Genomic DNA, 25,203 nt, shown 5'->3' with positions numbered 1-25,203 from the left:
TCTCATGGTAAAGTGGGTTTGCATTGACGTTGTGAGGGTGTGCAACAACAGTTAATTTGGTTAAAGCTAAATTTCTTGCTTTAAAGTGTTAACATATAACTCACCAGGAAGGTGGCACTGTTTTCTGTTGTTTCAATGTCAGATACATACATGGATTTATAGCCCTAAGGTATAGTTCATGATAGCTGTTCAGAGCTACATGCAAGGTACCTACCGATATACAGTGCAGGTAAAAGGCATCTGTAATCTAAATCAAGATATGAAAAGGCTAGGCAGGCTATGAGGGGTGTACTCAGGCATAATTAGGGCACTCATCCCATTACTTTTAAGAATCAATTTAGAAATATTAGGGCTTCAAAAGGGGTAAAATGAGATAGGATTACTAATCTAAAAATGTATTTATAGTTGTGTGGATAAACAGCTGAAAATTCTGCATTAATTTATCAAGTATGCTTGTATTCGTATACGCCTCTGCTGCTCTGTCTGTCTAAGGGACATTTGGAGAAATGCAAACTTGTGAAGTAGCTAGTATGAGTGTGTATTAGAGAGGGTGGGCAACTATGATGGTGCAAAACCAAACTTTTTGGCTAGGATCATATCTCTCAACCTCTTAGCTCAAGAAATCTGGACACAGCCTTAAATAAGGGGGGAGGGGGCAAAGGCCCAAAATATGGACAGATTTTAAAATTTTGAAATATTGTTCTTATACACTTAGGAAGTTTCTAGAATAATATGATTTATGCTATCATGTATTTTCTGAAGGATATGAAGTCTGAAACCAAATGCCATTATTTAGTGACTTCAGCGTTCCTTGATTTGCCAGAAAACCACACAATTTATGAAGAAAAGACCAAAACTATATGCAAAAATCTGGACATTCTGCGAAGATCTGGACAGTTGAGAGGTATGGGATGCAGGGTGCATGCATTATCAATCAAAGTGTTTACTATATTTTTAACTAATGAATAAGTTTTGGTTACAATTTTCAGGTTAATTTCAAGAGATTACTTAAATGTATTTTTTTTATTTCTGATAATTTTTAGTTTCCACTGCCAAAGTCCCACTTTTATGAAAATTCACTACCCTGCTTAATACCAACTACAACTGTTTTAGGTTTGCCACCTTTTCAAATGCCCAGAGTAGTATGTACTTTATGAGAATGGGAAATTTTGCAGGACAGACTATTCCCATAACCAGTATAAAGGAGCAGGCTTCATATCAAAATAAAAGTTCAGTCGTTTAGAATTTGAATTGTTTCATATAAAGTTAGATTAATTATTTTTTTACGCAACTCTTAGGGGAAACTTAGAAGATACTCTTGTCCTGAAATCTCAGAACGTTTATCATTTTTAGTGTTTTATTGATTTATTTATTTTTTTCTCGCAGGTGCCAGCACAGGACAAAACTACCAAAATAGGGTCTGCACTGCATTAAGAAGGACACGAGAAAACCGTTCTGCTACAAAATGTAATGTATGGGGCACATCTAAAACCAACGCCCTTGTTGGGTTCAAAAATAAAATAATGTATCTTACATAACAGCTAGGCGGCTTGTGCATCATTAATTACATTTTGAACTAGAATGAGTAGAAATCTTCCATTTACTGTCTGAACTAGATAAAAGGGGCAGTAATTAAACAATGCAACCACAAGTGTGAGGAGACGCCGAGTCATAGTGATGTCTGGAAATAGCTGGTGCAGGCACACCTACCCTCTTGTTCATTGGGGTGTCTTGTCTCCGATTTTCCTTTGCTGAATTGAAGCACGAATAACTATTTACATAGTACGAATGTAAGATAACATTTGTCTCTGGAGTAATAAAGCGGGGGTTTAATTGCATAAAGTGCAAAGTTGCTATAAGACATGGGTTAACTGCAACATAACATTAACAAAGTACACCGTTTATTACTCAGTCTGGAGCTGCAGAAAATTGAAGATTTGCAAAAGTGATGGAATACTTAATATTAAATAAGTCGTATCCTGCAAGGGTCCTCAACATATTACCTTTATCTTAATCCTTAAGTACCGTAGAACGGGATAATATCTGCAGAGAAACTTCATCAGTGTCCAGTCATATTTGACCAACCTACAATTATTTCATAATTCCGGTCTACTTTCCATGTGGAGAATAAAAACAAGAAAATCTTGCCGGCCAAGCCTAGAGAGCTCTACTCCCCACCCCCTGACTCTGAGTGGTCCTGGTTGTCATGGAGCCCCTCCTGCTAGTGGGCGGCTAAGCTGTCAGTCATTGCACGGGTGCTGTCCTGTCCCTTCCTTATCGAGGATTAAATAGTTTGAAATTCTAACTGACTGGCCGGGTGAATGATTTAGAGTGGACAATAATTATTGTCCCTGCTGCCGGTGGAGTGAGGGGCTTGACTGTCCTAATTTTGGGCACGAAGAAGTATTAAATGTATAGTGTATCTGGGCGCTGGCGCCCCGTGTATTATGTACAATCAGGGAATAGTGTGTGCTATTGCTGAAGGCATGAAAAGTTAGAGATAACAGGTTGATAAAGCGACTAGTTGCAGTTGAGGAATTTGATGTTTCTGTTGTTGCTTCACCATGCATTTAAACGTACAAGAGGCTTACAGTGTCTGAAAGGGAGAAAAAGAATAAAAGGACCCGGAATAAACACCATTGAGCGTGCTGCAGTAACTGTGATTCCTGGCTCGGTAATGGAACCTTGAAACTTGGAAAGGGGAAGTAGCAGTAGAAGCAGCTCCTAACATGCCCAAGATCTGGCGATAAGGTTTGGGAACGTAGCTTTTAGCATGAGGAACCACCGGCGACAGAAGTAGACCTCCGTCCTGGGGACCAACAAAAGGCCTCTCGGGGAATTAACGTTCAAATGCATTGCTGCTGATAACAAAAGCGGGGAATCTATAGTTTGTTTTGCACAGTGGACATGGCAACAGAGAAGGCGAAGTCTGAGCCGAGGAATGAAGGTAGCACAGTAGATCCCAGTGGTGCTGCTGCTGCGGAAGGTGCTCATTCATCAACCTCAGCTGCTGCAGACCAAGAGGAAGTCCAGTACAAACTGGAAGACTTTGATACTGTGGCTACCGTGGGTAAGCTACCTTTGCTGGGCTGCGTATTCTTTTTTTCTGTAATATTGCATACCTCTCAAGTGTACCTCATTACGAGGAGCGTTCCTCATTTAAGGTCCTGAAACAATGTTCCTCGAAGTTCCACTTTGAAGTATCCGTCGCACATTCAGTGTTCGGTTTTGAGAGCACTGCATAATCATATTAATTCATCAAGATAAGTTTTATATGTAAAAAAAAAAAAAGCACATTTTAACCATCTTATGAGCTTCCTAGGTGAAGTTGTTAGTAAGTGTTCCACATTTTGCCCATTTGTCACACATTAAAAAAGGTAGTGTTCCTCATTTTGGAGATGGAGGGGTTGAGAGCTTTGAATATCTGTCACCGTCTCCTGTTTATCACTTAATGAGTGCATACTTTTCTGTAAACTTAACGAGTATTTCAGTGTTCTAGCAGTGAAAAGCACATTTTCTGGTGTTCACATTTTGTATCTGGGAGCATACCTCCCAAACTTTATTTACAAGAATGTGTGAAACATGGCAGGATGTGTGACAAGTGAGCAAACTTGAAAGTGGAAGAAGACAGTGCTGTTTAATAGTGCAGCATCACTTAAGTATGAATATGCACTTTTGGACATTGTATAACATTAGATTCTGCCTCTAGTAGGAGGTGTTTCTAAAACAAAATGTGAGATTTCATTTATAATGTGTGACAGTCGAAAAGCTTACAAGGTGAGGTTAATACGGACAGTCTTTGAGGAAGGAGTAATGCTAGTTTTGAAAAAAAATAACAGGCGAGAAGTATGTGCAGGGACTGCTTCTTGTATGGTTCATATTGTTAATTATTGTGGAAAAGGTCCAGACACAGGACGTCACAAAGTTTAAAGTCATTTTGTATTTATGTGTACGGTTATGTTTTGCCATCTGATATAGGCACAAAACCATCTTTGCTGACACAATGTTATTATTCTTGTGTATATATGATGTATCCAAATTATGGTTGCATGCTTGAGCTTCATGGTGGACAGGTGCCCGTTCCTGTTCTGCTACATCACTTGTCACAGATCTTATGTGTAATGCTGATGTACGTTAATACTGGCAGGTGTTGGTACAGTTGCTATTCAAGGAATAATTCAAGGCAGTAGTTGTGATCTAACTAGAGGTCTTAACAAATCTCAACTCATAATACTCTGCAGTAGATTTATTTAATTTCACACTTTGTATTTTGGATCTGTTAAGTTGATTGTGAGAGAAATGCTGAGAGACCAAAGGAAAGGGAGACAAATGTGACAGTATGCAAGTTTTGTGAGCTACAGAAGTTTTACCAGAAGGCAGCTGTGAAAGAAATGGAGTTTACAGAAACCGATACTGATAATGTTTGATTTATTGTGGAAGCTGTACCAATGGATGACCATTCAGGGTTGCAAGTTCTCAGACTGAATTGTGTTGTGCTTTATAGACTAAGTTCATTATTTTCAACTGTTGTAAACATAAAGGTGATAGTTTTTTGTTGTATGGTACTTTTCAGTTTACCATTTACTGTAGAATATGGAGTGCAGAGGTTTTACGTAACCTTTGAAAATACTGTTTTTTTTCCTGTACTTTGTCCATTTTCTACTGATGTCAGTATCTTGTGTACTCTGCTGTCCTCTGAGGTGGGGATATGACTGTTATAGGTTGTATTCTCTTTTTTTACAATGAGGGAAGCTCTCATGATTGTTGGGTTTTCTATGCCCTAATGTTTTTGTATGCATCTCCGAACGCCCAAGGAAATGCCATACAGTGAGAAAGTTGTTGGCTACTGCCTTTGTGGTAGCATAAATTTTTAGAAGCTGTACCTCCTCCTACTGACAACCGACACCAACAACGTGTTTCTGATGCACATTTCACTCCTACCTCTTGGGGGCCAAGTAGGCACAGTCTCATTGCTCCGTTCCCTTTCCTTGACAGTTACTTCAGTGCCAAGGCTACTGCTCGAACTCTAAGACTTTTCCCAGTCTTTACACCTCCAACCTAGTTAGATGTTAAAGTTATTATGATTGCAGTTTGTTCCCATTTTCTCCATAAGGAATTAAATGCTGGGCTTTATTCTGCTTTTGTTTTCTTTTGAATATGATAGAAGTATTGAATTTTTTTTCTTGTGGGATTTAAAAATAAGTAACCCTCAGAAGTAATAAGATAATTTTCATGTCATTTTCTTTTGTCTTATTGGCAGTTGTGACTATCTAGGTCATTTATTGATTTGTATATTTGCAATGATCGTGCTATTAAGGCTTCAATGGGTGTTGTGTTACTCTATTTTGCTGGTAATTTCATTCATTAGTTTTGACTTTTTGTATTTGAGTTTCCCACCTGCATTCTTGATGTGGTAATGTGTTTTTGTACCCTTTAAAAAATTGTGAGAATTCCTTGACCATGTGCAGCCTGCTGAAATGGATGAAGTCCACATCAATGGCAAGTACTGTATTGGTACGCAGGAGTATGTATATGTGTGTGTGTATATGTACATATATATATATATATATATCTGTGTGTGTGTGTGTGTGTAATAATATATATATATATATATATATATATATATATATATATATATATATATATATATATATATATATATATACACACATATACATACACACACACACACACTCGCAGCAGACCCCAGAAACTGTGTTTTTGACACAAATGTGCACATAGACTGCACATTCACTTTCAGATAAACTAGAGGGATGCCAGTTCATTGCTGCATGTCTTTGAGGTGTTGGAGGAAACCAAACCACATGGATAGACGCACACAGACAGGGATGACATTTAAGAGTCCACACAGTGCCACAACCAAGAGCTCAGCCAGAGCAAAACACTGTTGACAGCTGTGTTACCCATCAAGATACTGTGTCAGTGAGCAGTTGCTTTCACACATCCTCTTCCTGCCAAACCCCCCAGTGATAGCCACCTGTCTTGCATAAGGTCTGTGTTTCTTTGTCTGAAGTTTCTACTACGAGACGAAAGCGCTTAATAGAATTATTGTGTGTGTCCTGGCTTGGCTTCTTCATGTTTTAGTTGTAAGGTCTATGTTTTTGCAGGACCCCAAACAGTCACATTGATTGGGGGAGAGCCCATGCAGCAGTAGGTATTGCAGATGCCTAAAGCCGGCTATGATGGTTTTAGTGGAGGGAATGCCCATCGGTAGGATTTCATTAAGTCAAGGGATCTATATCTGTCGTAAAACTTTTAATGAAGCTATAAAGCTTTCAGTTTGACAAACACTATTACTGCAACCAGAGATAGCTTTGCATTTTAAAGGGGAAGAAATTGTGTTAATCCTTAGGATTCTCCATTTTAGTATTACTGCATACTTAATTTATTAAGTACACAGTTGCTGCCAATTGCCTTTGTTGGTTTGACAAACATGTAACAAAATCAAAATTGGATAACTTGGTGTGGCTGGTGCCCCCCAGAACTAGGGGGGGGGGCAGTGACCACAGGGTTCACTCGTGCCTAAAACTGGCTATGCTGATGATTTTGTTCAGGAGTTACTCTATCACTTTACATCTGATGCTTGTTTTCAGCCATATTTTAATTGCTGTAGAGACTTTCAGATATGTGCTTGCTTCCCTGTCCCTGTATATTTAAAAAGTAGATACTTGTATCACAGTAGTTGTGTTTTCAGTTAGTATGTAGTAAATGGATCTGTTGCCTGTTTTTATATTTTATTTGTAGAACGTTTGTCTTTTTTATTTATAGTAGTTGTCTAAGCAAACTGTGGGTGAGGAATTACAAGTCAGTCAGTTTGCAGACTTGTTTTATGAAAGTGGCAGTCCTCAGACACTGGCTTTACTCACTGGAATTCTCTCACATGATTCCTTTTCTTTGAAACTATGAGGCAATTTTAATAGAAAATTCATAGGTTTTGGCCAATGGATGCAGGGGGATTGTTTGAACTAGTGTGTGTTTTTTTTTCTTTGAGTTTGTGTCAACTCCTTTGAATGCCAAGGGGAAAGAATCTCAAGATTTCTGCTTTTGGGACTGCATAACTGTTTAGCTAAACATTATATAAGCTATAAGCCATTTGGGAAATTATAACTTATTGTATAGAAATTTTATAACCTGTTAAAATATTATTTGGTTTGCTGTTAGTGTTTTGGTGTACACATAGTGACAAAAGTACATAACTGCTGTAGCTCTGGGGGAAGTGAAGATATATCAGGAGAGGGATTGTCCCATTGTATGTTACCTGGCCAAACCTTGGGGGGTGGTCTTGTCATCTGCATTAATAGATGTGACAAAATCATGTTTTTTTTTTTTTCTGTCACACCCACAGTATCCCATAACCCCCCAGCAATCTCTCTGATACTTTTAATAGTGCTACTGTCCCTTTCCATCCAACTGTATGCTCTTTTATCTGTTCATTGACCAAGCCTTTAGAAAATATTTTACTAATCTTCCTTGATGCTCGTTTTAAAATGCAATATTTTGCCAGTTATGCTTTGGGTGGAAGATGTTGCATAGCAATATAATCTGGTTGTAATTTTTAAATGTGCATTATTTTTTGATACTTTGCTTTGTTTCTCTTGGGTCACGCCATGCCCCAAGGTTATGAGAGGATGAGGTTATTGATTATAACATACCAGCAGTGAATTATGGGTAAATACCTATATTAATGGACTGTTTTCTTATTCAGATGTGTTAATGTTTTATTAAGAGTCTGCTTTTATGTTCAGGAGTGTATCAAACACATAATAAATCAGTATGTCAAAGATAGAATATAAAAAGAAAAAGCATAGTCGGCAAAGCAGAAACAAATGTAAATGTACTATAACTAGTTTGACAGTAGGGATATAAAGAGGTTTGTGTTCTGATGCATTTTCCTTGTCCGTGTAAACAACTCAGCAGATAAGGCACACATTCCTGACACTGGGCAGATTGAATGATTTTGGTTCAGTCCATAGACTAAAGATTTGGATTAATGGTCAATGAGGATAAGAGTCTGCTGTGGCTCTATAGGAGTGGCAGAGAGAGCCACTGTTCAGTCTGTATGAAACTGAGAAGAGGAACAAGGCTTTCAGAAGGTCAGTTTGGTTTTTATGATTTCATTCCTTGATTTTCTTGATACCAAAACGATGCTTAGGTTCATAGGTAGGTAGTAGGGTATCTGCCCGAAGGCATTTATAAGCCTAGCCGGAATGTGTTGGCCTTTGCCACCCCCTTAGATTAGTTCCCAGTGATTCCTGGGGTAAACTTTGTTTCCCATCCACTTGTCAAGGTTTCTCTTGAAGTAGGTTAGCGAGGAGCTCTGCTTAATGTAGACTGGAATCTTGTTCCAGAGCATGGGAAGTCTTTGGGACAGGAATCTATCCCTCCAGCACATCCTATTTATTGTTGTGGTGAGGTTTAGATCCCTGGAGTGTGTGGCTCGAGGGGATATGGTTTTCTTTAGGTGGAGCATGTCCATCAATTCTGGGTTGGACATGGCCTTGTATGTCAGGCAGAGATCACCTGAGTAGGCGGTATACAACCGAGTACAGCTGGAGTTTCTTCAGTCGAGCTGTATAGGGCATCTGCTTGAGGCCAATGATCCTCTTGGTGAGGTACTTCTGTGGTCTTTCCAGTTGTTGCAGGTGTCTTGTAAGGTACATCCCAAATGGGGTATTGTACTCTATGATGGGTCTGATGAGTGATGTGTAGTGGGGCACAATGACCTCTTTCAGTCTGGATGCAAACCCTTTTGTGATTAGGTGGGCCACATAGAACGACTTTCTAACCACTTTGGCAATGTGATTATCAAATGAGAGGTTACTGTCTACTTGGGTCCCCAGATCCCTTATTACGTCTTCCGTATTTAGGGGGCAACCACCTATGTGGTAGTTTGTGGGTACTTTGTTTTTCCAAAGGGGGTGACTATGCTCTTTTTGGCATTTAGCTTGAGGCCATGGTTTTGACACCAGGTATCTGTCTGTGAGACCATTTTGGAGGATGTCTGTGTCAGACTGAGTCAATTATAGCCCCTAGTTTGCAGTCATCTGTGAACTTGGTCAGCCATAGTCCTCCTGTGCTTGCCTGTACCTCTGAGAAGTGTATGCTGAACAGGAGGGTTCCTAGGTCTGAGCCCTGGGGAATGCCACTTGTAACCGGTTTAGAGTCAGACCTAGCTCCCGCAACTCTTACCATGTGGGTTCGGTCTGTGAGCCAGTTTGGCAACCCATATCGTGACATAGGGGTTTATGTTTAGGCTAGTGAGCTTGTCTATAATACCTGAGTGCGGAATGGTGTCGAAGGCCTTTACAAGGTCTAGGTAGGCTGTGTTGGACCACCTTTCCCTCGTCTATAGCCTTGGTAACCGCTTCAAAGAAGTCAACCAGGTTTAGGAGGCATGATCTTTCCTTAAAGCCGAACTGGGTAGGGTCCAGTGTTTGGAGATTCCCAATGTATCTGTTAATGAGATCCATGATGATGTGCTTCATAGCTTTGCAGACCAAGCTAGTCAGGCTTATAGGGTGATAGTTCCCGGGATCCGTTGTGGCTCCATCTTTGTGGAGCGGAATAACCCTTGCTGTGTGCCACTCTGTGGGCACATAGCCTATGGAGAGGCCGAGTTTAAACAGTGTGTTAAGGTGAGGGGTTAGTTCATCGTTTGAGCTCATGTAGGACGCAGCCTGGGATACCGCCCGGTCCCATTGATGCTGTGTTTTTGGCTTTGGAGCAGACTGTTTTAACCAGAGTGGCTGTGATTTCAGGGGCACTACATTCTTCTGGTATAGTTATGGGCCCTTTTGGGGGTCAGAGAGGGGTGAAGTTTGCACTGAACCTGTCTGCCGGGATGTTGGCTAGATCGGTCGGTTCATTGTATTTTGTGCCATTCTGCACTAACTGAGCAGATCTGAGAATTGCCACGTAGATTCTTGACATAGCTAAGGAATGCCTTATGGTTATCTTTTGGAGTCCATGGCAATTTTTCTTTCGAAGTTGGCCTTGGATGATTTTATGAGGGAGCGTAGTTTCTTGCTGATACTGATCAGGGATGTCTTCCCTTCTTGGGATTTTACTCTCTTCTGTACTAGTTTCCTCCTTCTATTGTACAGCCTGTTTATGGCAGGGGTCCACCAGACTGGTTTCCTTTTCTTGGAGGAGTGAGTCTTGGTTTTGTTTGGGATAGCATGACCCATGCATTCTTGTAGGTCCCCATAGAGTGCATTAGTAAAGGATTTTGCAGCTTGGACAGCGTTGTCCATTAGTATGGGGGCTTTGAAACTTCCCACCTCTGTCTTAAGTAACGTGAAGTTTGCTTTTGAAAAGTTTTTCACTGTAGTTTCTTTGACCGGGGGTGGTGGCGGAATGTGGATATCCAGAGTGATTAGTTTATGGTCAGATCTAACCAGCGAGGGGCTGACCTCTGGTGTGGAACACCAGTCATCCATGTTGGTGATGACCAGGTCCAATATGTTGTCACCTCTGATGAGGGTGTTGACCAGTTGATCCAGGGTGTTTCAGTTTATAAATGCTAGGAAATGTTGGGCAAGAGAGTTTGTACTTGAGTAGTTCTCCCAGTTAATGTTTGGGTCAGTTAATGTTTGGGTAATTGAAATCACCCAACCTCATGGTGTTTGGTAGGACCTTTGTTTCCAGGAATGCGGAGTGGGGGTCCTGGGACATGGTGGGTGATCTCTAGCAAGCTATAATTTGAATAGCAGTTTTGCCCGTTGTTAGTTGCACGTGGATGATCTCTGAAGCATTGTGCTGTGCCACTAACCTGGAGGTGTGGGTATCCCTGATGAATATGGATACTACCCCGCCTTTTGTATTCCGGTCCGGGTTTTGTGGCCGAAATGTATGGTATGAGTTGTAGCCTGGTAATGCCGGGGTGCTCTCTGGAGCCTTAAACCAGGTTTCTGTTACTGCACATATATTGATTTTTCTCCATACTGAGGAGTGCCTCGAGTGCGTGTATTTTGTGGTTTAGACTTCTGGTTTTGAGTAGCATTACCATCATTTTTTTGTTACTTGTGCTATTTACGGAGGTGGGTTTGTTTTTTTGAGCCTTGCCTAAAAAAGGCACTATGGGGGTGGCAAGAGCCTTGGCCAGTATTCGAAAGTCTAAGGGTGATATGTGCAAGCAGTCTCTAGCGAAGCAGCGTGGCTTGTTGAGCATGTCAAGCCAGGCTGACAGACACTGGATTCTCTTTGAATGACACCAGAAGCTTAGACAGTTGTTGAAATTGATAATCTTTTCTCTATAACGTGGTATCATTCTTGGTGAGGGCAGGATACTACTCGGTCAAGGTCATACTGGCCTGGGCTACATGATCAGAGAGCTCCTCCAGGTCTCTTTTCATGTAGTCCAGGGAGATATGGCTCAGGTCATTCACACCAACATGGACAATGACGGAGTCATATTTGTACTCGTTCTGGAGTGACCTGAGTGGCTGTGTTATGTGGTGGATCCTGGCACCCGACAGGCAGCTTAACGGTAACCTTATCCTTGTTCAGCCTAGTGAGTGGGATGTCTGTGTGCCTGACTATAGAGTCACCTATTACTAGTGTGTTGGGTATGTTATTTTGCCTTAAGGGCTGTGATTGCATGGCACACTGGTTTTGTGAAGTATGTGTTTCATGGTTTGTGTTGGGGGGTGGAGGTTGCTTGGATGTCTGCTTTAGAGGTCTCTCTTGCTTTTGCATATTTTTATTTAGAGCCTCCGAGTATGTTTTCGTGTATTTGTGTTTTTTGCAGGTGCTGATTTCATAGGTCTATGTGAGACTGGTGGTGTGATGCAAGTAATTCCCTTTTCCTCTTGACAGCCTGGTCCAGTCTTGGGTTGAGAGGGCTTGGCCTCCAGTTTGGCTGTGTAATTGCGTCTCTCGCATCTGTTAGTTGTCTGTGTACATGAAGCAATTGTAACATTGCCTCAAAATGCCCAGATTCACCAGATGGACTGGAGAGTACACCTGAAACTGCCCTTTGGATGTGCCTGGATAGATACAGTGAATGACTGCTCGTAAGGCGAATGCTCTGCCTACTACACTATTGCTATACTTGTCTAATAAGTGTTGAATACAGTGGAGTGATCCCATCCCTGGACCTAAATGACATGCCCTTACTAATAAGCTGCGCAATGAAAAGGACCTTCTTACAATTGTGGACACATGGTGGAGAGGATTACTGTTGCTTTCCTCAATTCATCTAGTACAAAGCCTGTTTGGGGGCTAATATTAAACCGCCTGTTTGCCAGGTTCTGTTTCAGACTGGTCAGTAGGCAGCCAGGTGTGTTGTTTGACCTAAATGAAGCAGTGTTCTTGTCCTTGAAAAGTGCTTTGATGACTTAAATCTTGGGAGATTTGAAAGGTGCAATATATGTGGGTATAGGATCTGGGAATGTAGGGGGGGGGAGAGAGGGGGGGGGTGAAGTTGGAACTAAATTTATCCACTCGTAGACTGGCTATGTCCTCAAGGTCTAAATATGTGATATCATTACTGCTAACTCTGTATAGCACTGTATATTGTTTCTGAGGTTTCTAACATAGTAAAAGAATGATTTATGGTTATCTTTTGTCTGGAAAATTATTTTTTATCTAGCTTTGGTTGATTTGATCATGGACTGGAGTTGTTTATTAACCAGAAGTCCTGGTTGCCAGTTTTGAAGTTAGAGACGTAGATGCCGAATAGGAGGGTACCCAATGCAGACCCTTTGGGTACTCCACTGGTTGCCTTATTGCAGTTTGAAAAATCTTCAGCCAGCTAGCTGTCTATCTTCCCACATGCAGATCTATGTTTAAGGCTGATAGCATGCTAACGCCATATGAAAACTGTGGTATACTTTGGCCAGATTAAGATAAGATGCAGCAGCAGCATGATCTCTGACACCTTGTACAAACATCTCAAAAGAAGTTTAATAGTCATGATCTCTTCTTGATAAAGTTATGGTGTTGGGGGTGAAGCCAAATGAGGTTCTTGATATCCTACTCTAATGAGAATCGTTATGATTTACTCTGTACCTTTTATAAGTCAGACTCCTAGGGCTGATTGATGTATGATTTTCAGGGTCCGTGGTAAGGCCACCACTATACCAGTGTGCCAGAATTCAGTAACTTAAGCTTAGGCTAATACTTTTAAGGAGAAGTTCGTCGAGAGCCAGTTTGATCTTGTTTGTTGTCAGGAGACATTGAGGAAGTGTGTTTGGTCTTGATAATACCTAACAACATGTTCCGTACTGATGCAAGGGTGTGTAAGGGATCTGAGATCAGCAGTGTCTGAAAATGGATTTTGGGAAGTAAAATTGCAATGAACTTATTTCTTAGTATATTTTCAATGTCATGGGGGTCGGAGTGGGGGTATCATTAATTCTATGTAAAGAGAAATGTTTGTTAGTTTTCTAACATGGCTGAAGAAGGCCTTGTAGTTAGTTATTCTTCAAGCTAACCTCTGTCCATGACTGTTTTACTGGTCCTTTATAGTGCTTTTTAATTTTTCTTAGTAACGTTTGTTAAAATGTTGAAGCATATTCCTGCATTAGGAATCTAATAATTTAATGATTTCATGATACAAAAAGGTTTCGGTAGCATGGTATAAGTTGGAAGCTTGTTCAATGGTCATCTGAAATTCTAGGAGCTCAATTTGTGTCTCTCTGGTGGATATCAGTCTAGATAAGATGTGGTCCCTGACAAATTATGGAGACACCACTGAAGTATTGATCAGGCTTTTGAAGGCTTGGTAGATGCAAAATCCGGGTATGTAGGGAGCATTTCCTTCACTTTAAACCAAGTCTCTCCAGCTACACATACATGGACATGCTCAGATGCAGGACCACCTCAAAATTGAGCACTTTGTTGTTATGACTCCTTAGTATTGCGAAGAGCCACATTTAATGTGGTCCAATTAAAGGTTAGATACACTTGTTAAGTTGGGATGTCCATATGATATTAGTCTGTAAACTGGTTGTTTTACATAACCATGTGGCTTAGACTGTCTTCGTCACAGTATGTCCCTCCACTTAAGAGCAGAAGCATCCGTGGTCTGTTTTGCCTTGAGGGTTGGGGTCAACAAGGGTCTGCGCATAGAGAAGTTTGACATGAACATACAACAAAGGAGATAGTCCTCTCATGTTTTTGGCATCCTGAAAGAACCGACCAGAAAATAAATCAAGAAGAGACGGTGGTGCTCAGGGTTTCACAGATGCTCTCAAAGTAAAGTGGGTTCAGCTTGTACTTAGGTGCTGCAGTCAGGGTAAGAGACCATATCCTAAAACAAAAGCACAAAGTTGTCCGTGAATGTCATCACCCTGCTGACTTGTCAGCTTGCCAGTGGAGTGAGTGATGCTGAAATCCTGTCGAGTGTCCTTTCAATGAACTTTGAAAATTTCACATAAATGTAATATTGCATGCATGTTAAGGTAAATGTGGGTTTGGGATACTGATGCCAAAACCTTTAGATGTGCTAAAGGTTTCAACATTAGATGGAGGGAATGTTTATGCGAGTGCATGTGGGTTTAGGTTAGATTAAGGGCTTAGTAAGAAGATAGATTTTATGTGGGGCATGTGTGTTGGCGCATGTCTGTGTGTGTTGAGTTTCTTGTATAGTGGTAGTTGTTGTAGAGAGGATTTTGCAGGGTTATAGTTGGGGGCAGAGTTAGGGTTACCACACTTCACCACATTACTAATAACATGCCAACTCTAACTTTGTCCATGCCTCAGCCTGTATCTTAATGCAGAAAAACCCTTTCTGTTTGCTATTCAAGAAAGTTGTCGGACTCTGTAGTGGAGTTTCTGGTTAGATTGCAAAAGCAAACTGATGGTTTCCTTTTGAGATCTTTTTCTTAACAAATGTTTTTTTGTACTGTGTTGATTTTTCAAAATGCTGTCATCCATCAATCAACTGAGTGCTGATAATTGTGCATTTTGTCTACATGAAAAGTTTTCCTGTCACCTGATATGCTTATCACCTATATGAAACAGTTTCTCTTCCATTACTCACCCTGTCCACTGCATTAGATGCAGTTTGCAAATTCCACAGTAGTTTCTTTCTGGTAGGCAGTTTTCTCACAGATGGTGTCATCCTTCTCACCCTGTCCACTGCATTAGATGGAGTTTGCGAATTCTGCAGTAGTTTGTCTTTTGGATAGGCAGTTTTCTCTCAGATGGTGTCACCCTTCCTATTTCATCCAACAATTCCTATCCGAGTCAAAAGGAAACACTTTCCTTGATCATCTGTTTGACGCATTTAGCTGCTATATCCACATTCTGTGTATCCTGGTTGTTTTCGTCCAGGAGGCCTGCATAAGTGTAGTTAACAAGTGTGTCCATAACCTTCAGCAGTGAGGTAGACTCTGTCAGGTAGACTCCGAATGCCTGGACTTTGCACATTTTGTTTTCAGGTATCCATTCCGGAAACTTGCTGAATCCCTTCTATGTTCTTAAGGTTAATGTTGACAATACCATGAGTAACGCTGCCAGACGCAGGCTTATTACTTCTCTAACTACAGTTCACTCTTCACATACTGATCACAGTTCTGCATTCTGCTGGGCTGGGCTGCTGACACTTGTATCTGAATGTTTCAGTTTAATGGTGCGACTTTTTTTTTTGTCTTTGTCAACCTGTTCTCTGTTACCACTTTGAACGTTTGGTAACACTTTTTGTTTTTCATGATAAAATTCTGAAGTCTAATGTTACTGTGGTGGTGAACCTTTTTGAAGTAGGGATGAATATTTTTCATTTTAAGGGTGTCGTGTGTGTGTGTGTGTGTGTGTGTGTGTGTGTGTGTTGAAAGTAGTTGTAAAATACAGGAAAAGAACTTAAAAATGCTGTTGTTTTTCAGAATGGTTTTGTAATTTTGGCAGTTTTAATATTTTAACAGCAAATGCCAGTATATTTTCACTGGTAAGAATTAATTTGGCATGCTTTTATTTAATATTGATCTTGTTTGTCTTTAGAATAACTTTGAGATGCAGCTTTAGCAAAAGTAAAATAATTCTGTTTTATTGGTTTCAAATGCTACTTGTTTTTAAATTATTTCTTGTATTTTTGAAAGGAATTCATGCTGGTAACTGATTAATATAGATTTTATTTCAAAGAAATTAAATTTTAGCATTAATAGCACATGATACATGTTAATGCCAGTATTGCATTTAGTAGTATATACGTACTTAACGTATGTTTTTTGAAATTAGAGCAATCGAGTATAAAATAAACTGACAAAATGTGTAGGTTAGTGTATGTGAAAGATTTATATTTTATAGCTGGTGTCTTGTTGGGAAAAGAGTTTTATCAACCAACCACTTTGGGCATCTACTATGGTGTGCAAAAGATAGGAGAACATGGATCATAGTGTGCCATAGCAGGGCAAGGCACTTTACGGTGTAAAACATGGCTTAAGATGATGATTCAGTCATGTGAACTGTTTGCCAAATAGGCATGGGTATTTGCTGGTGATAAGTGGGTTGAGGAATCCAGATCATTGTGACCCATGTCAGAGACCAGTAGTAACAGTGGGAGGGGTGCGTGTAGCCTGCCTGCCATATAGCCCAAAAGCACTAGGTCAATAAGCTACTGGCCAGCTGGTGTACAGTTGTCTAACTTTGGTTACGTGGGATATCTCTGAGTGAATGCTGGATGTAAAATCAATTAACCTGCCAAAGAATTGCTGCACTCAATGTAGGTTCACTGACACGATGGAGTTTGGAAGTGGATGACAAATGGTAAGGATGAGGCTAGACATCCAGTGTATCCAGGAGACAGGATGGAAAGGCAATGCAGCAGAGCTACTTGCTTGAGATTCAGAGTCCACTACTGTGGATTTTGCAAACTGCATCTAATGTAGTGAATAGGGTGAGTAATGGAAGAGAAAATGTTCATATAGGTGTGGGAATTGTGGTGAGGAAGAGTCTTCTGAAGACAGTGAGTGTGTCCTCTGAATTTGTGACAGACTGCTGGCAATCATACTCGTGTAATGATAGGGTGGTATTCATAATCTCAGCCTGTGCCCTACAACAGGGCTGTGATAGTGAGGAAAAGAGTGCCTTCAGACAACGGGTGCATGATTACTAGTTAAAGCAGGACAACATGAATTGGTGTTGAAGGGGATGACGTGAATACACATGTCAGACACAGGATATGAGGACTGCCTGGGTCCACATGGGTGGGGTGACAAGAATAAAGAGGAGGCCATTCTTGACTTCTGTTTGGCAAATGGTGACAAATACATGGTTCAGTAAGGCAAGGCGGTCACAAGATCACATACAAAAGTGGCCAACATGCAACTCGTGTAGACTCCTGCCTAGTAAGGAAAGGGCTGTGGGATAGAATCAGTTATCACCAGTGAAATTTATTGGCTCACAGCATAAACCACTGGTTGCCACAATCCGCTGCAAGCAGTGGTCAGAGAAGACTCCAAGGTCAACAGAGATTAGGCTGAAGACCTGTACAGTAGTTAAAGGAATTACTCTGGGATCTAGCACCTCAAGAAGATTATTAAGTAGGTGGAGTTGAAAAATAACAGCAGCAGTGCCACAAAACAGGATGGTGCGAGATTTACAGAACAGATGTGTGGCAAAGCCAGGTGTGGAATTAAAGTTCATAAGGAAAGCTAATGGTGGAATGCAGAAGTGCATGAAGTCGTCAAAAGAAAGGAGGAGGGCAGGAATAAAGTGGGAAATAGAAATGACTGACCAGGCTCGGAAGGAATACTGTTTGGCTAATAGAGGCCAAGAGAGGAGTGGCAATAGCAAAGAACAAGGCATAGGAAGACTACCTTCTGCAAAGTGACTCATTAGATGGCACAGAGAAACTATATCAGGTTGCAAGGTAAATACAGAAAGATAAAGAAGATAGCCATCGGACACCCTCCCTAAGGGATGTGAGCAACAACCTGCTCAACTGTCCACAGGTCATCAAAGGTAGGAGTACTTCCAGCAGCTTCTGAATGAAGAACACCAAAGAAGCTGTAATGCCCAAGACGCAGCCTACGACGAAAGAAGATGAGCCCACCAATGAAGAAGAGCAGCACTACAGAAAATGGAAGTCCGGGAAAGCAGCAGGCTCAGATGACATCACAGCAGGTATAATGTCTCCTTTGTTGTGTACTTGACCAAGCACATGCAGCAACTGGATTGTGCCGATCTCCTCAAAGCCTTGTTTCTTCACCTCTCAGTACTTTGTATGACCTATGGTATTCTTTGCCTGGCATACAAGGCATCCCTGACCCTGTACTTTTTGCACAAAACAAACAGCATCAGAACTACTGGACCGAAAGACCTAAATTTTACTGAGACCTATAAGTAGGACATGTTGGAAAGACAGATAAGTTTCTCAGAGAATTTCCATTTGCTGGAACATGCTCCCCATCCATGTGAAATCTGAGTTCCTCCTTAACGCTATTTAAGCATGATTTGGAGCAGTGGATGGGTAATGAGAAATTCACCCCTGGTCTGGTACCTATGTCTCTGGACATGGGCAGTCAGTAAATCACCCCTATATAAATCAAATTTGTTTGTTGCATTTGGGTTGCATGGTTAGACTTTTAAAAGGGCCCCAGTGGTTGTTAGCCTAGTATACACCTATAAACCTCTGAAAAAGATATTAGATAACATAGGGGAGAAGTGGCTCCTGAGGGGTACACATAGCAGCATAGAGAGACAAACCTACCGTAGATGACTGGAGAATAAGCATACTGGTGTCAGTGTTCAAGAAAAATAGGGGATATTCACAACTGTTTGACATCATAGAAATGTCAAACTCCTATTACACTGCATGAAAGTTCTGGAGAGGGTGATTTATAAATACGCAGAGTAGTGGAAAGTAAGATGGAAGATGAGCAGTTCGGATTCATATCAGGACCTAATGTTTGCAGTGAGACAGATACTTCAGAAGAAGGTAGAGATGAGGAAGGAATCTATTTCAGCATTCCTAGACTTGGAGAAAGCATATGACAAGTTCTCAAAAAAGCTGATTTGGGCAGTTATGCAGTGGTTCAAAGTCCTAGAAACATTATACTTAGCTTGCACTAATTCCATCAAGGACTCTGTGACTAAAGTACGAACAGTGTTTGGTCTCAGAGTGTTCCTGGTAGGGGTGGGTTTGGGTGTGCGTCAGGATTCAGCTGTGAGCCCACTGCTGCTCATACTGGTGAAGAACCACAGTAGCAGATGGGTCAGAGGGAGCAAACCAACAACATTCCTATATGCAAAGGATGTGACGTTACAGGCACACTCTGAACAAGAGCTTCAGTAAAGGATTGGCGAATAGAATGCAAAACTAAAGGCACATAGGATGCAACAGAGTGTTGTAATGGAAGCAAATGGGGGAAGTTAGAATAAGCTAAGAACTGAGGTACAAGGGGAAATGCTTGAATAGGTTAACAGCTTCAAGTATCTGAGAGGAGTGATTTAGGAGAAGGGAAGTCTGAGTGAGAAGGATAAAGCTAGAATTAGAAGGGCTGCAACCAGGTGGCACAGTGCGTCAGGTGTAGCGTATGATAGAAGAATGCCAAAGAAACTGAAATGTAAGTGTACAAAACAGTGGGGTGACTAGTGCTAATATATGACACAGAAACTTGGAGTACAGAAAGAGCGGTTGAGAAAGCTAGAGGCAATGGTGATGATGTGGTAGGATGCACAGTGTGGGACAGACAAAGAAATGAGGACATAAGAGCAGAAGCCAGAGTAGCTCCAATTGCAGAACCGGTCAAAGAGCATAGATTATGGTAGTTCAGGCACGTATGCACAAAAGCAGAAGACAATTTTGATGAAGAAGGTTTGGGACAGTCAGGAGGTAAGAGGAAAGGAGGGCATTCAGCAAAGAGGTGAATGGATTGTGTGAGAGAAGACCTGAGACAGTCGTTGAAGAAGGTAGGACAGTAGCATTGAATTGAGAGCGATGGCGACAGTTGACACATCACCCTGACCCCGTGTAGAAGGTGAGGAAAAGTTTGAAATCAAGTAATACCAAAAAAATCACACTGGGCAGAATTCAGAAAGGTTAAAGCCACAGTGGTGCAGCGGTAACACTGTCGCCTCACAGCAAGAGGCTCTCCTGTTCGATTCTCGGCTGGAGTGCCTTCTGTGTGGAGTCTGCATGTCCTCCCCGTGGTCGAGTGGCGTTCGAAAGACATGCGTGAATGGGCATGCCTTCGTTGAAGGTTGGGCTGGCACCTTGGCACCATAAAAATCTACTGCCAATCATTAGCAGACCAGAGTTCCGCTGTGGCGACCCCTAACCGGGAAAAGCCGAAAGAACTGTGAGGGGTAATCCACTTTACCTCTAGTAGTAACTATTTTTCAGTTCGGACTGTATCTTGAATAGGTACAACACTGCAGTGGACACTGTCTGTGGCATACTGCAAATCCTAATGAGGCCTTTCAAGGGAGTGGCCTATGCTAATTAGCTACTTGCTGTCCCCCCTTGAAATGCCTGAAATGATGCATTTATGCAATCGGTGTGCAAATTACTTCAGCTGACTATATTAATGAAAATGGCCAAACGCTTGCATTCAACCATTGCTTTCAATGACCGAGCTTGCATTCAAGTTCTTGGGAGTTTAGTGGCAAGTTAGTGATAGGTGTGTGTGTGTGTGTGTGTGTGTGTGTGTGTGCGTGTGTGTGTGTGTGTGCGTGTGCACATTTGTGTTTGCTTGTGCGTGTGTGTCTTAGGGAGGTGGTTGTTGTATCTCCACACTCCCATATACTAATGAGCAAATCCTGAAATTTTGTGTGGGGGTACTGTACACTTGACACTTAAAAAGCTAACAGAACAAATTTTGTAGCAAAAGAAATGTGGGTTAGGGGAGCATTAGGTGCAAGGGATAGCATTTTTATATTCTGTCCTAATGGCACTTAGCACTCACAAAGAGCTCTTTAGCAAAATGTTAGTCTTCTGCCCCACCAGTAGGCAAGTATAGTACTGAAATATTACCATAGGTCGTCTAAGTAAGTAAATAAATAAATATATATATATATATATATATATATATATATATATATATATATATATATATATATATATATATATATATATATATATATATATATATATATATATATATTATATTAAAAAAGGAGTGGGGAGTTTCGATCCTTGAACCCTTAGTACAAAGGAGCAGCTTGTCGAGCAAAAATCTTAATTTTCTATGCTAACTGATGAGTTAATGTTTTAGTGAATTTTTTGTCAATATTCACTGACTGCAGTGGTCCATGATTTACTTGGAACAAGGCACATATATAAGAGGCAAGTGCAAAATTGGGGCAGTTTTAAACTATTACTTGCACTCCCTTAAGTTAATAGAGCAACAGTTCTAGCAGTGTGATGCACTTTATGAACAATAGTCAATGACAGAGTTTCATTCGTCTTCTTAACGGTAAGGATCTGTGATTTACAAGGGCAGGGACAAAATAAGATGATCAGGGCCGTTCTGTACACTGAGTGAAAGGTGTGTGTGTAATGTGTGCATTTGTGTGGCAGAGTGAGTGGGGAATGCTTGGGCCAATGCGATGCATGGTACGCCAGTGGTACCTACCATAAAAGGTGCTGATATGGAAAAAAAAAAAAAAAGGGGGGGAGGTGTTGGAGACCTGCAGATTGGCAGATAGTGAGGCCTTTCCTTAATGCGGTAAACCTTTCTCTGAATCACTTTTCTGCAAACAGTCCTCTGCTCTTATGCCGGTGGTGGGGTTCTTTCTGAATCACCAAGACTGTTCCTGTAGATGTTCTAAGCAATTTATGTAGCCTTTTCAAAGTGTTGGAAGGGTTATTTTAGATATGCTGATTATTTTTTTAGATCACTAGACTTCTAAACGTACTGCAATGAAATTTGATTGGAAGAAGAATTTTTTTTTTTAAATACATATTTTTCTCCAACCCCCCCTCCCCCCCCCCCACACACACACAGCTGAACAGCTGATTAGCAGGAGCTCATAGTAATAGTACTTCTCCTCTATCTCCAGTTCCCCAAAACTAGCTATTCCATTGGATTAGACACCTTTATTTGGGGCTAGAGGGGAGATTGAAACATTCCAGCAGAACATCATACAGCTGCAGAGAGGGTTTTTTATGTGTGTGTGTGTGTGTGTGTGTGTGTGTGTGTGTGTGTGTGTGTGTGTGTGTGTGTGTGTGTGTGTATATATATATATATATATATATATATATATATATATATATATATATATATATATATATGTATAGATATATATCCCTCCTCCTTAATTCCTTCCTGCCCTAAATGCTCCATCTGTTGCTGTGCGTGTTGTACCCCCAAATTGTTTTCACTGATAAGGAACAGCAGTAACAACCAAATAATCCTACACAAACCTGCAGAGTACCTCCCTTGTCCTATAACCCCAGATGCTGGGTCTTTTTTTCGGAAGCCCTGAAGTGCTGAGGAAATGTGCACAAGTATTTCTTACCCATTTTAAGAATGTTAAGTGTTTGGAAGTTTATTTTATGGTGATACATTATTTGCACTATAGAGGATACAGTTTGAGAGGTGTGAGTACACTTTTGTTCTGATGAATGTTGGGGAATTAAACCTGTAACTTTTATTATATTAAGTCATGACTATCTGATCATTTTATACTTCTGAAGTACAATTTCATTTGTTTCAGCTAGTTTACTGGGCTGGAGCTCTGATAACTTCTGACCAATTTATTCTCAGCCTGGAGGTGGTTTGAAAAAAGGCAATGTACAAAAACAGTGGCATAATAACACAATGTGCAGAGATGCAAAATGCAGTTAATAAAAACAGTAACCTAATCACAAAACAGAGAGATAAAAAACATCAAGGGTAACCAACGCAACCTACATAGTGTACAGTATATACAAAGCTTGAGAATTTCTGAGGTTTTGGAATATTTGATGTGTTGGTGGCGTCTGTAAGGATGTGTGGTGTCGTTACTGGGAACTAATGAGGCTTGATAAGAGTGGGGGCTGAAGTAATGAGAGAAGAGAACAGGTTTAAGTTGTATGATCTTGTAGCTACAAGCAACATCAAGCTTGGATTGTTAAATATTTTAACAGAACTCAAAATCTGAGCTAGGATGAGCCATCTTTTGGTTGGCTGTGATTCTCAAACTTTGGATGGCAGTATTAAAAATGAATGCTTAGAAGTATGACCTTTGAATTCTGTGATTTGCGGCAGAAGACCCAAATGGTTAGTTTTTGTGAAGTTATATGTGGGAGATTGCTTTAATAATTTGGAAATTAGAGTGGGGAGAAATTGCTCATGAAGGAGTTTGAACAGCCGAGAGCCAGGAAGAAGGGCAGCCCTTTGCTTAACTGGTATCCTTTTGACTTAAAAAGGGCAGCCCTTTGCTTAACTGGTATCCTTTTGACTTAAGAAGGGCAGCCCTTTGCTTAACTGGTATCCTTTTGACTTTTGCAGGCATTATGTAGTGGTGTTTGTTTTTCATTTGAGTGAGTGATAAATCTACAGATTTTGTCCGATTTGGACTGAAGTAGTTTAAATTTGTTTTTAGAGGCTGTGGAAGTAAGGGGGAGATCATATTCGAGTAGGAAGAGGAAGCTACTTTTCTCAGTTGCTGACTTGGCAGTGTGAGGGATGTTTTTGTGCCTAAGAGAGTAAGTTTATATTTGTACTTGTCTGGATGAGTATTGCAAGTGAGAGTAGAGTCTAACCAGTGTACAGGGTAAAAATCTGATTTGAAATACATGATCTGGTTTGATTGGAACAGTACCATGACATAAGAAAGAAGAGAGAAAGGTGAGCATTGTTTAGTGGAATTTTTTTTTTAAATGTTGATTTTAAATAGCAGGGTGGTATAAATGGAGCATTGAGGAACACCTTTAAGAAGAGTGATGTATAAGAAGTGGAGTAACTAGGTAATGTGGTTAGCCAAAGCAGATATAATTATCTCTTGTAGTTGTAACCCCCACACCTACCTAACATCACTGCCTAATGCACTAAAAAATGTAGCCCTGCCAGACCCCTGATACTAACCTTAAAATCCCTCTTCTGTCCTGAAGTCTGAACTAAATTGCTCCTGAAACCTAAAGTTTGTCTCTCTTCCCTAAACCAGTTATGGAAAGAGTTTGGACGGCATTTGCTACTGCACATCTTGGGTGCATTAGACATGGCTAATGCAGTCAGATGCTCATATGAGGTTAGTGAAGATGGCTTCAGACAACATGGTTTTGTCCATTTATAGCTGTATTTAGAATCCCTTTTTGGGTAGGGGTGGTACAGACAGTCTTGTACAGCTGTTTCATAGGGGTATATGTTTTGTAAAAAGTTGATTATAATACTGTCTACAAGCAAGTTAGGTTTTGAGCATTTTCTTGAAGTTGGAAAAATGACCCTTGTAATAAGGGCAGGGTGCATTGTTTTTACCTGAAAATGTTCATTATAACTGTTTATCAAGATTCTAAATTTAAGTGGAATTTCAATGGAGCTGCTTTTTTATTCATATCCTGCTAGATTTTTGTACTGTCAGAAGACGATTTTCAGTTTATATGCAAAATTTCTTGGGAAAGGAGATGAAAATAACATTTTCACCTGTTCATTAGGTGACAAAGTAAGCTGTGTTGTAGTGAAAGTCTTCCATACAAGTGCTGGGAGTCAATATTTTGATATTGTATTGACAGCTATGGACAGTAATACTGAAATTTTGCCATTTGTCTGTTTTCTATAGTAATCTTTCATTACAAGTTTTGCGCAACTGTATCTGTTATTATGAGACTGCTAAAATGGGCAGTTTATACTAGTATGTCTCTTAGACAATGGCATACTTTATGGACTGTCGGGAAGCAATTTTCTTTTATGCATGGGTTTTATTTTGCTCTGCTGCTCACATTTTTTTTTCTTTGTGTTTTTTGCACTTGTTTGATAATGTGCCTAGGGAAAGCGATGTTAGCCTAATTTTTAAATGTGTGCCTTATGATTTAATTTTCAAGGAAAACTGGAATCTCTAATGTGCTTGGGGCCAGGTTGAACTTAAGTATAACATTTATTTTGTTGAGTTTAACTGGAAGGGGTTTAAAGAGAGGATTAGATGTTTCTCAGTTTACATGCATGTCAGTATATTGGGAGGTTCAACTCTGATGTACTCATGACATTGGTCAATATTATTGTTGTCTTTACAGTATTAGGAGTAATGCATTTCTTTCAGTGGACTATTTACTGTCTTTTTTTTCCATGAATTTTACTGAGGTAAAGCCCAGAGGCAGAG

General features: G+C 40.5%; 1 protein-coding gene across 2 annotated transcripts in view; it reads left to right on the top strand.

The window, feature by feature from the left end:
- Positions 1-2,164: 2,164 nt before the first annotated feature.
- PRKX (protein kinase X-linked) overlaps positions 2,165-25,203 on the top strand; it is a 1,617,443-nt gene continuing 1,594,404 nt past the window's right edge. Inside the window, exon 1 of one of the 2 annotated variants that reach the window (XM_044072450.1) lies at positions 2,165-3,070. In XM_044072450.1, the coding sequence (XP_043928385.1) occupies positions 2,908-3,070 (163 nt within the window). In that variant the 5' untranslated portion in view covers positions 2,165-2,907. The remainder of the gene's footprint in view (positions 3,071-25,203) is intronic. The other variant, XM_044072451.1, reaches the window with a different exon arrangement.

This window comes from Protopterus annectens, chromosome 5.part0 (assembly GCF_019279795.1).
Source record: "Protopterus annectens isolate FY-2018-M chromosome 5.part0, PAN1.0, whole genome shotgun sequence".
Taxonomy (NCBI): Eukaryota; Metazoa; Chordata; order Ceratodontiformes; family Protopteridae; genus Protopterus; species Protopterus annectens.
The sequence above is the reverse complement of the archived record's forward strand: the minus strand, read 5'-3'. Positions and strand labels throughout refer to the sequence as shown.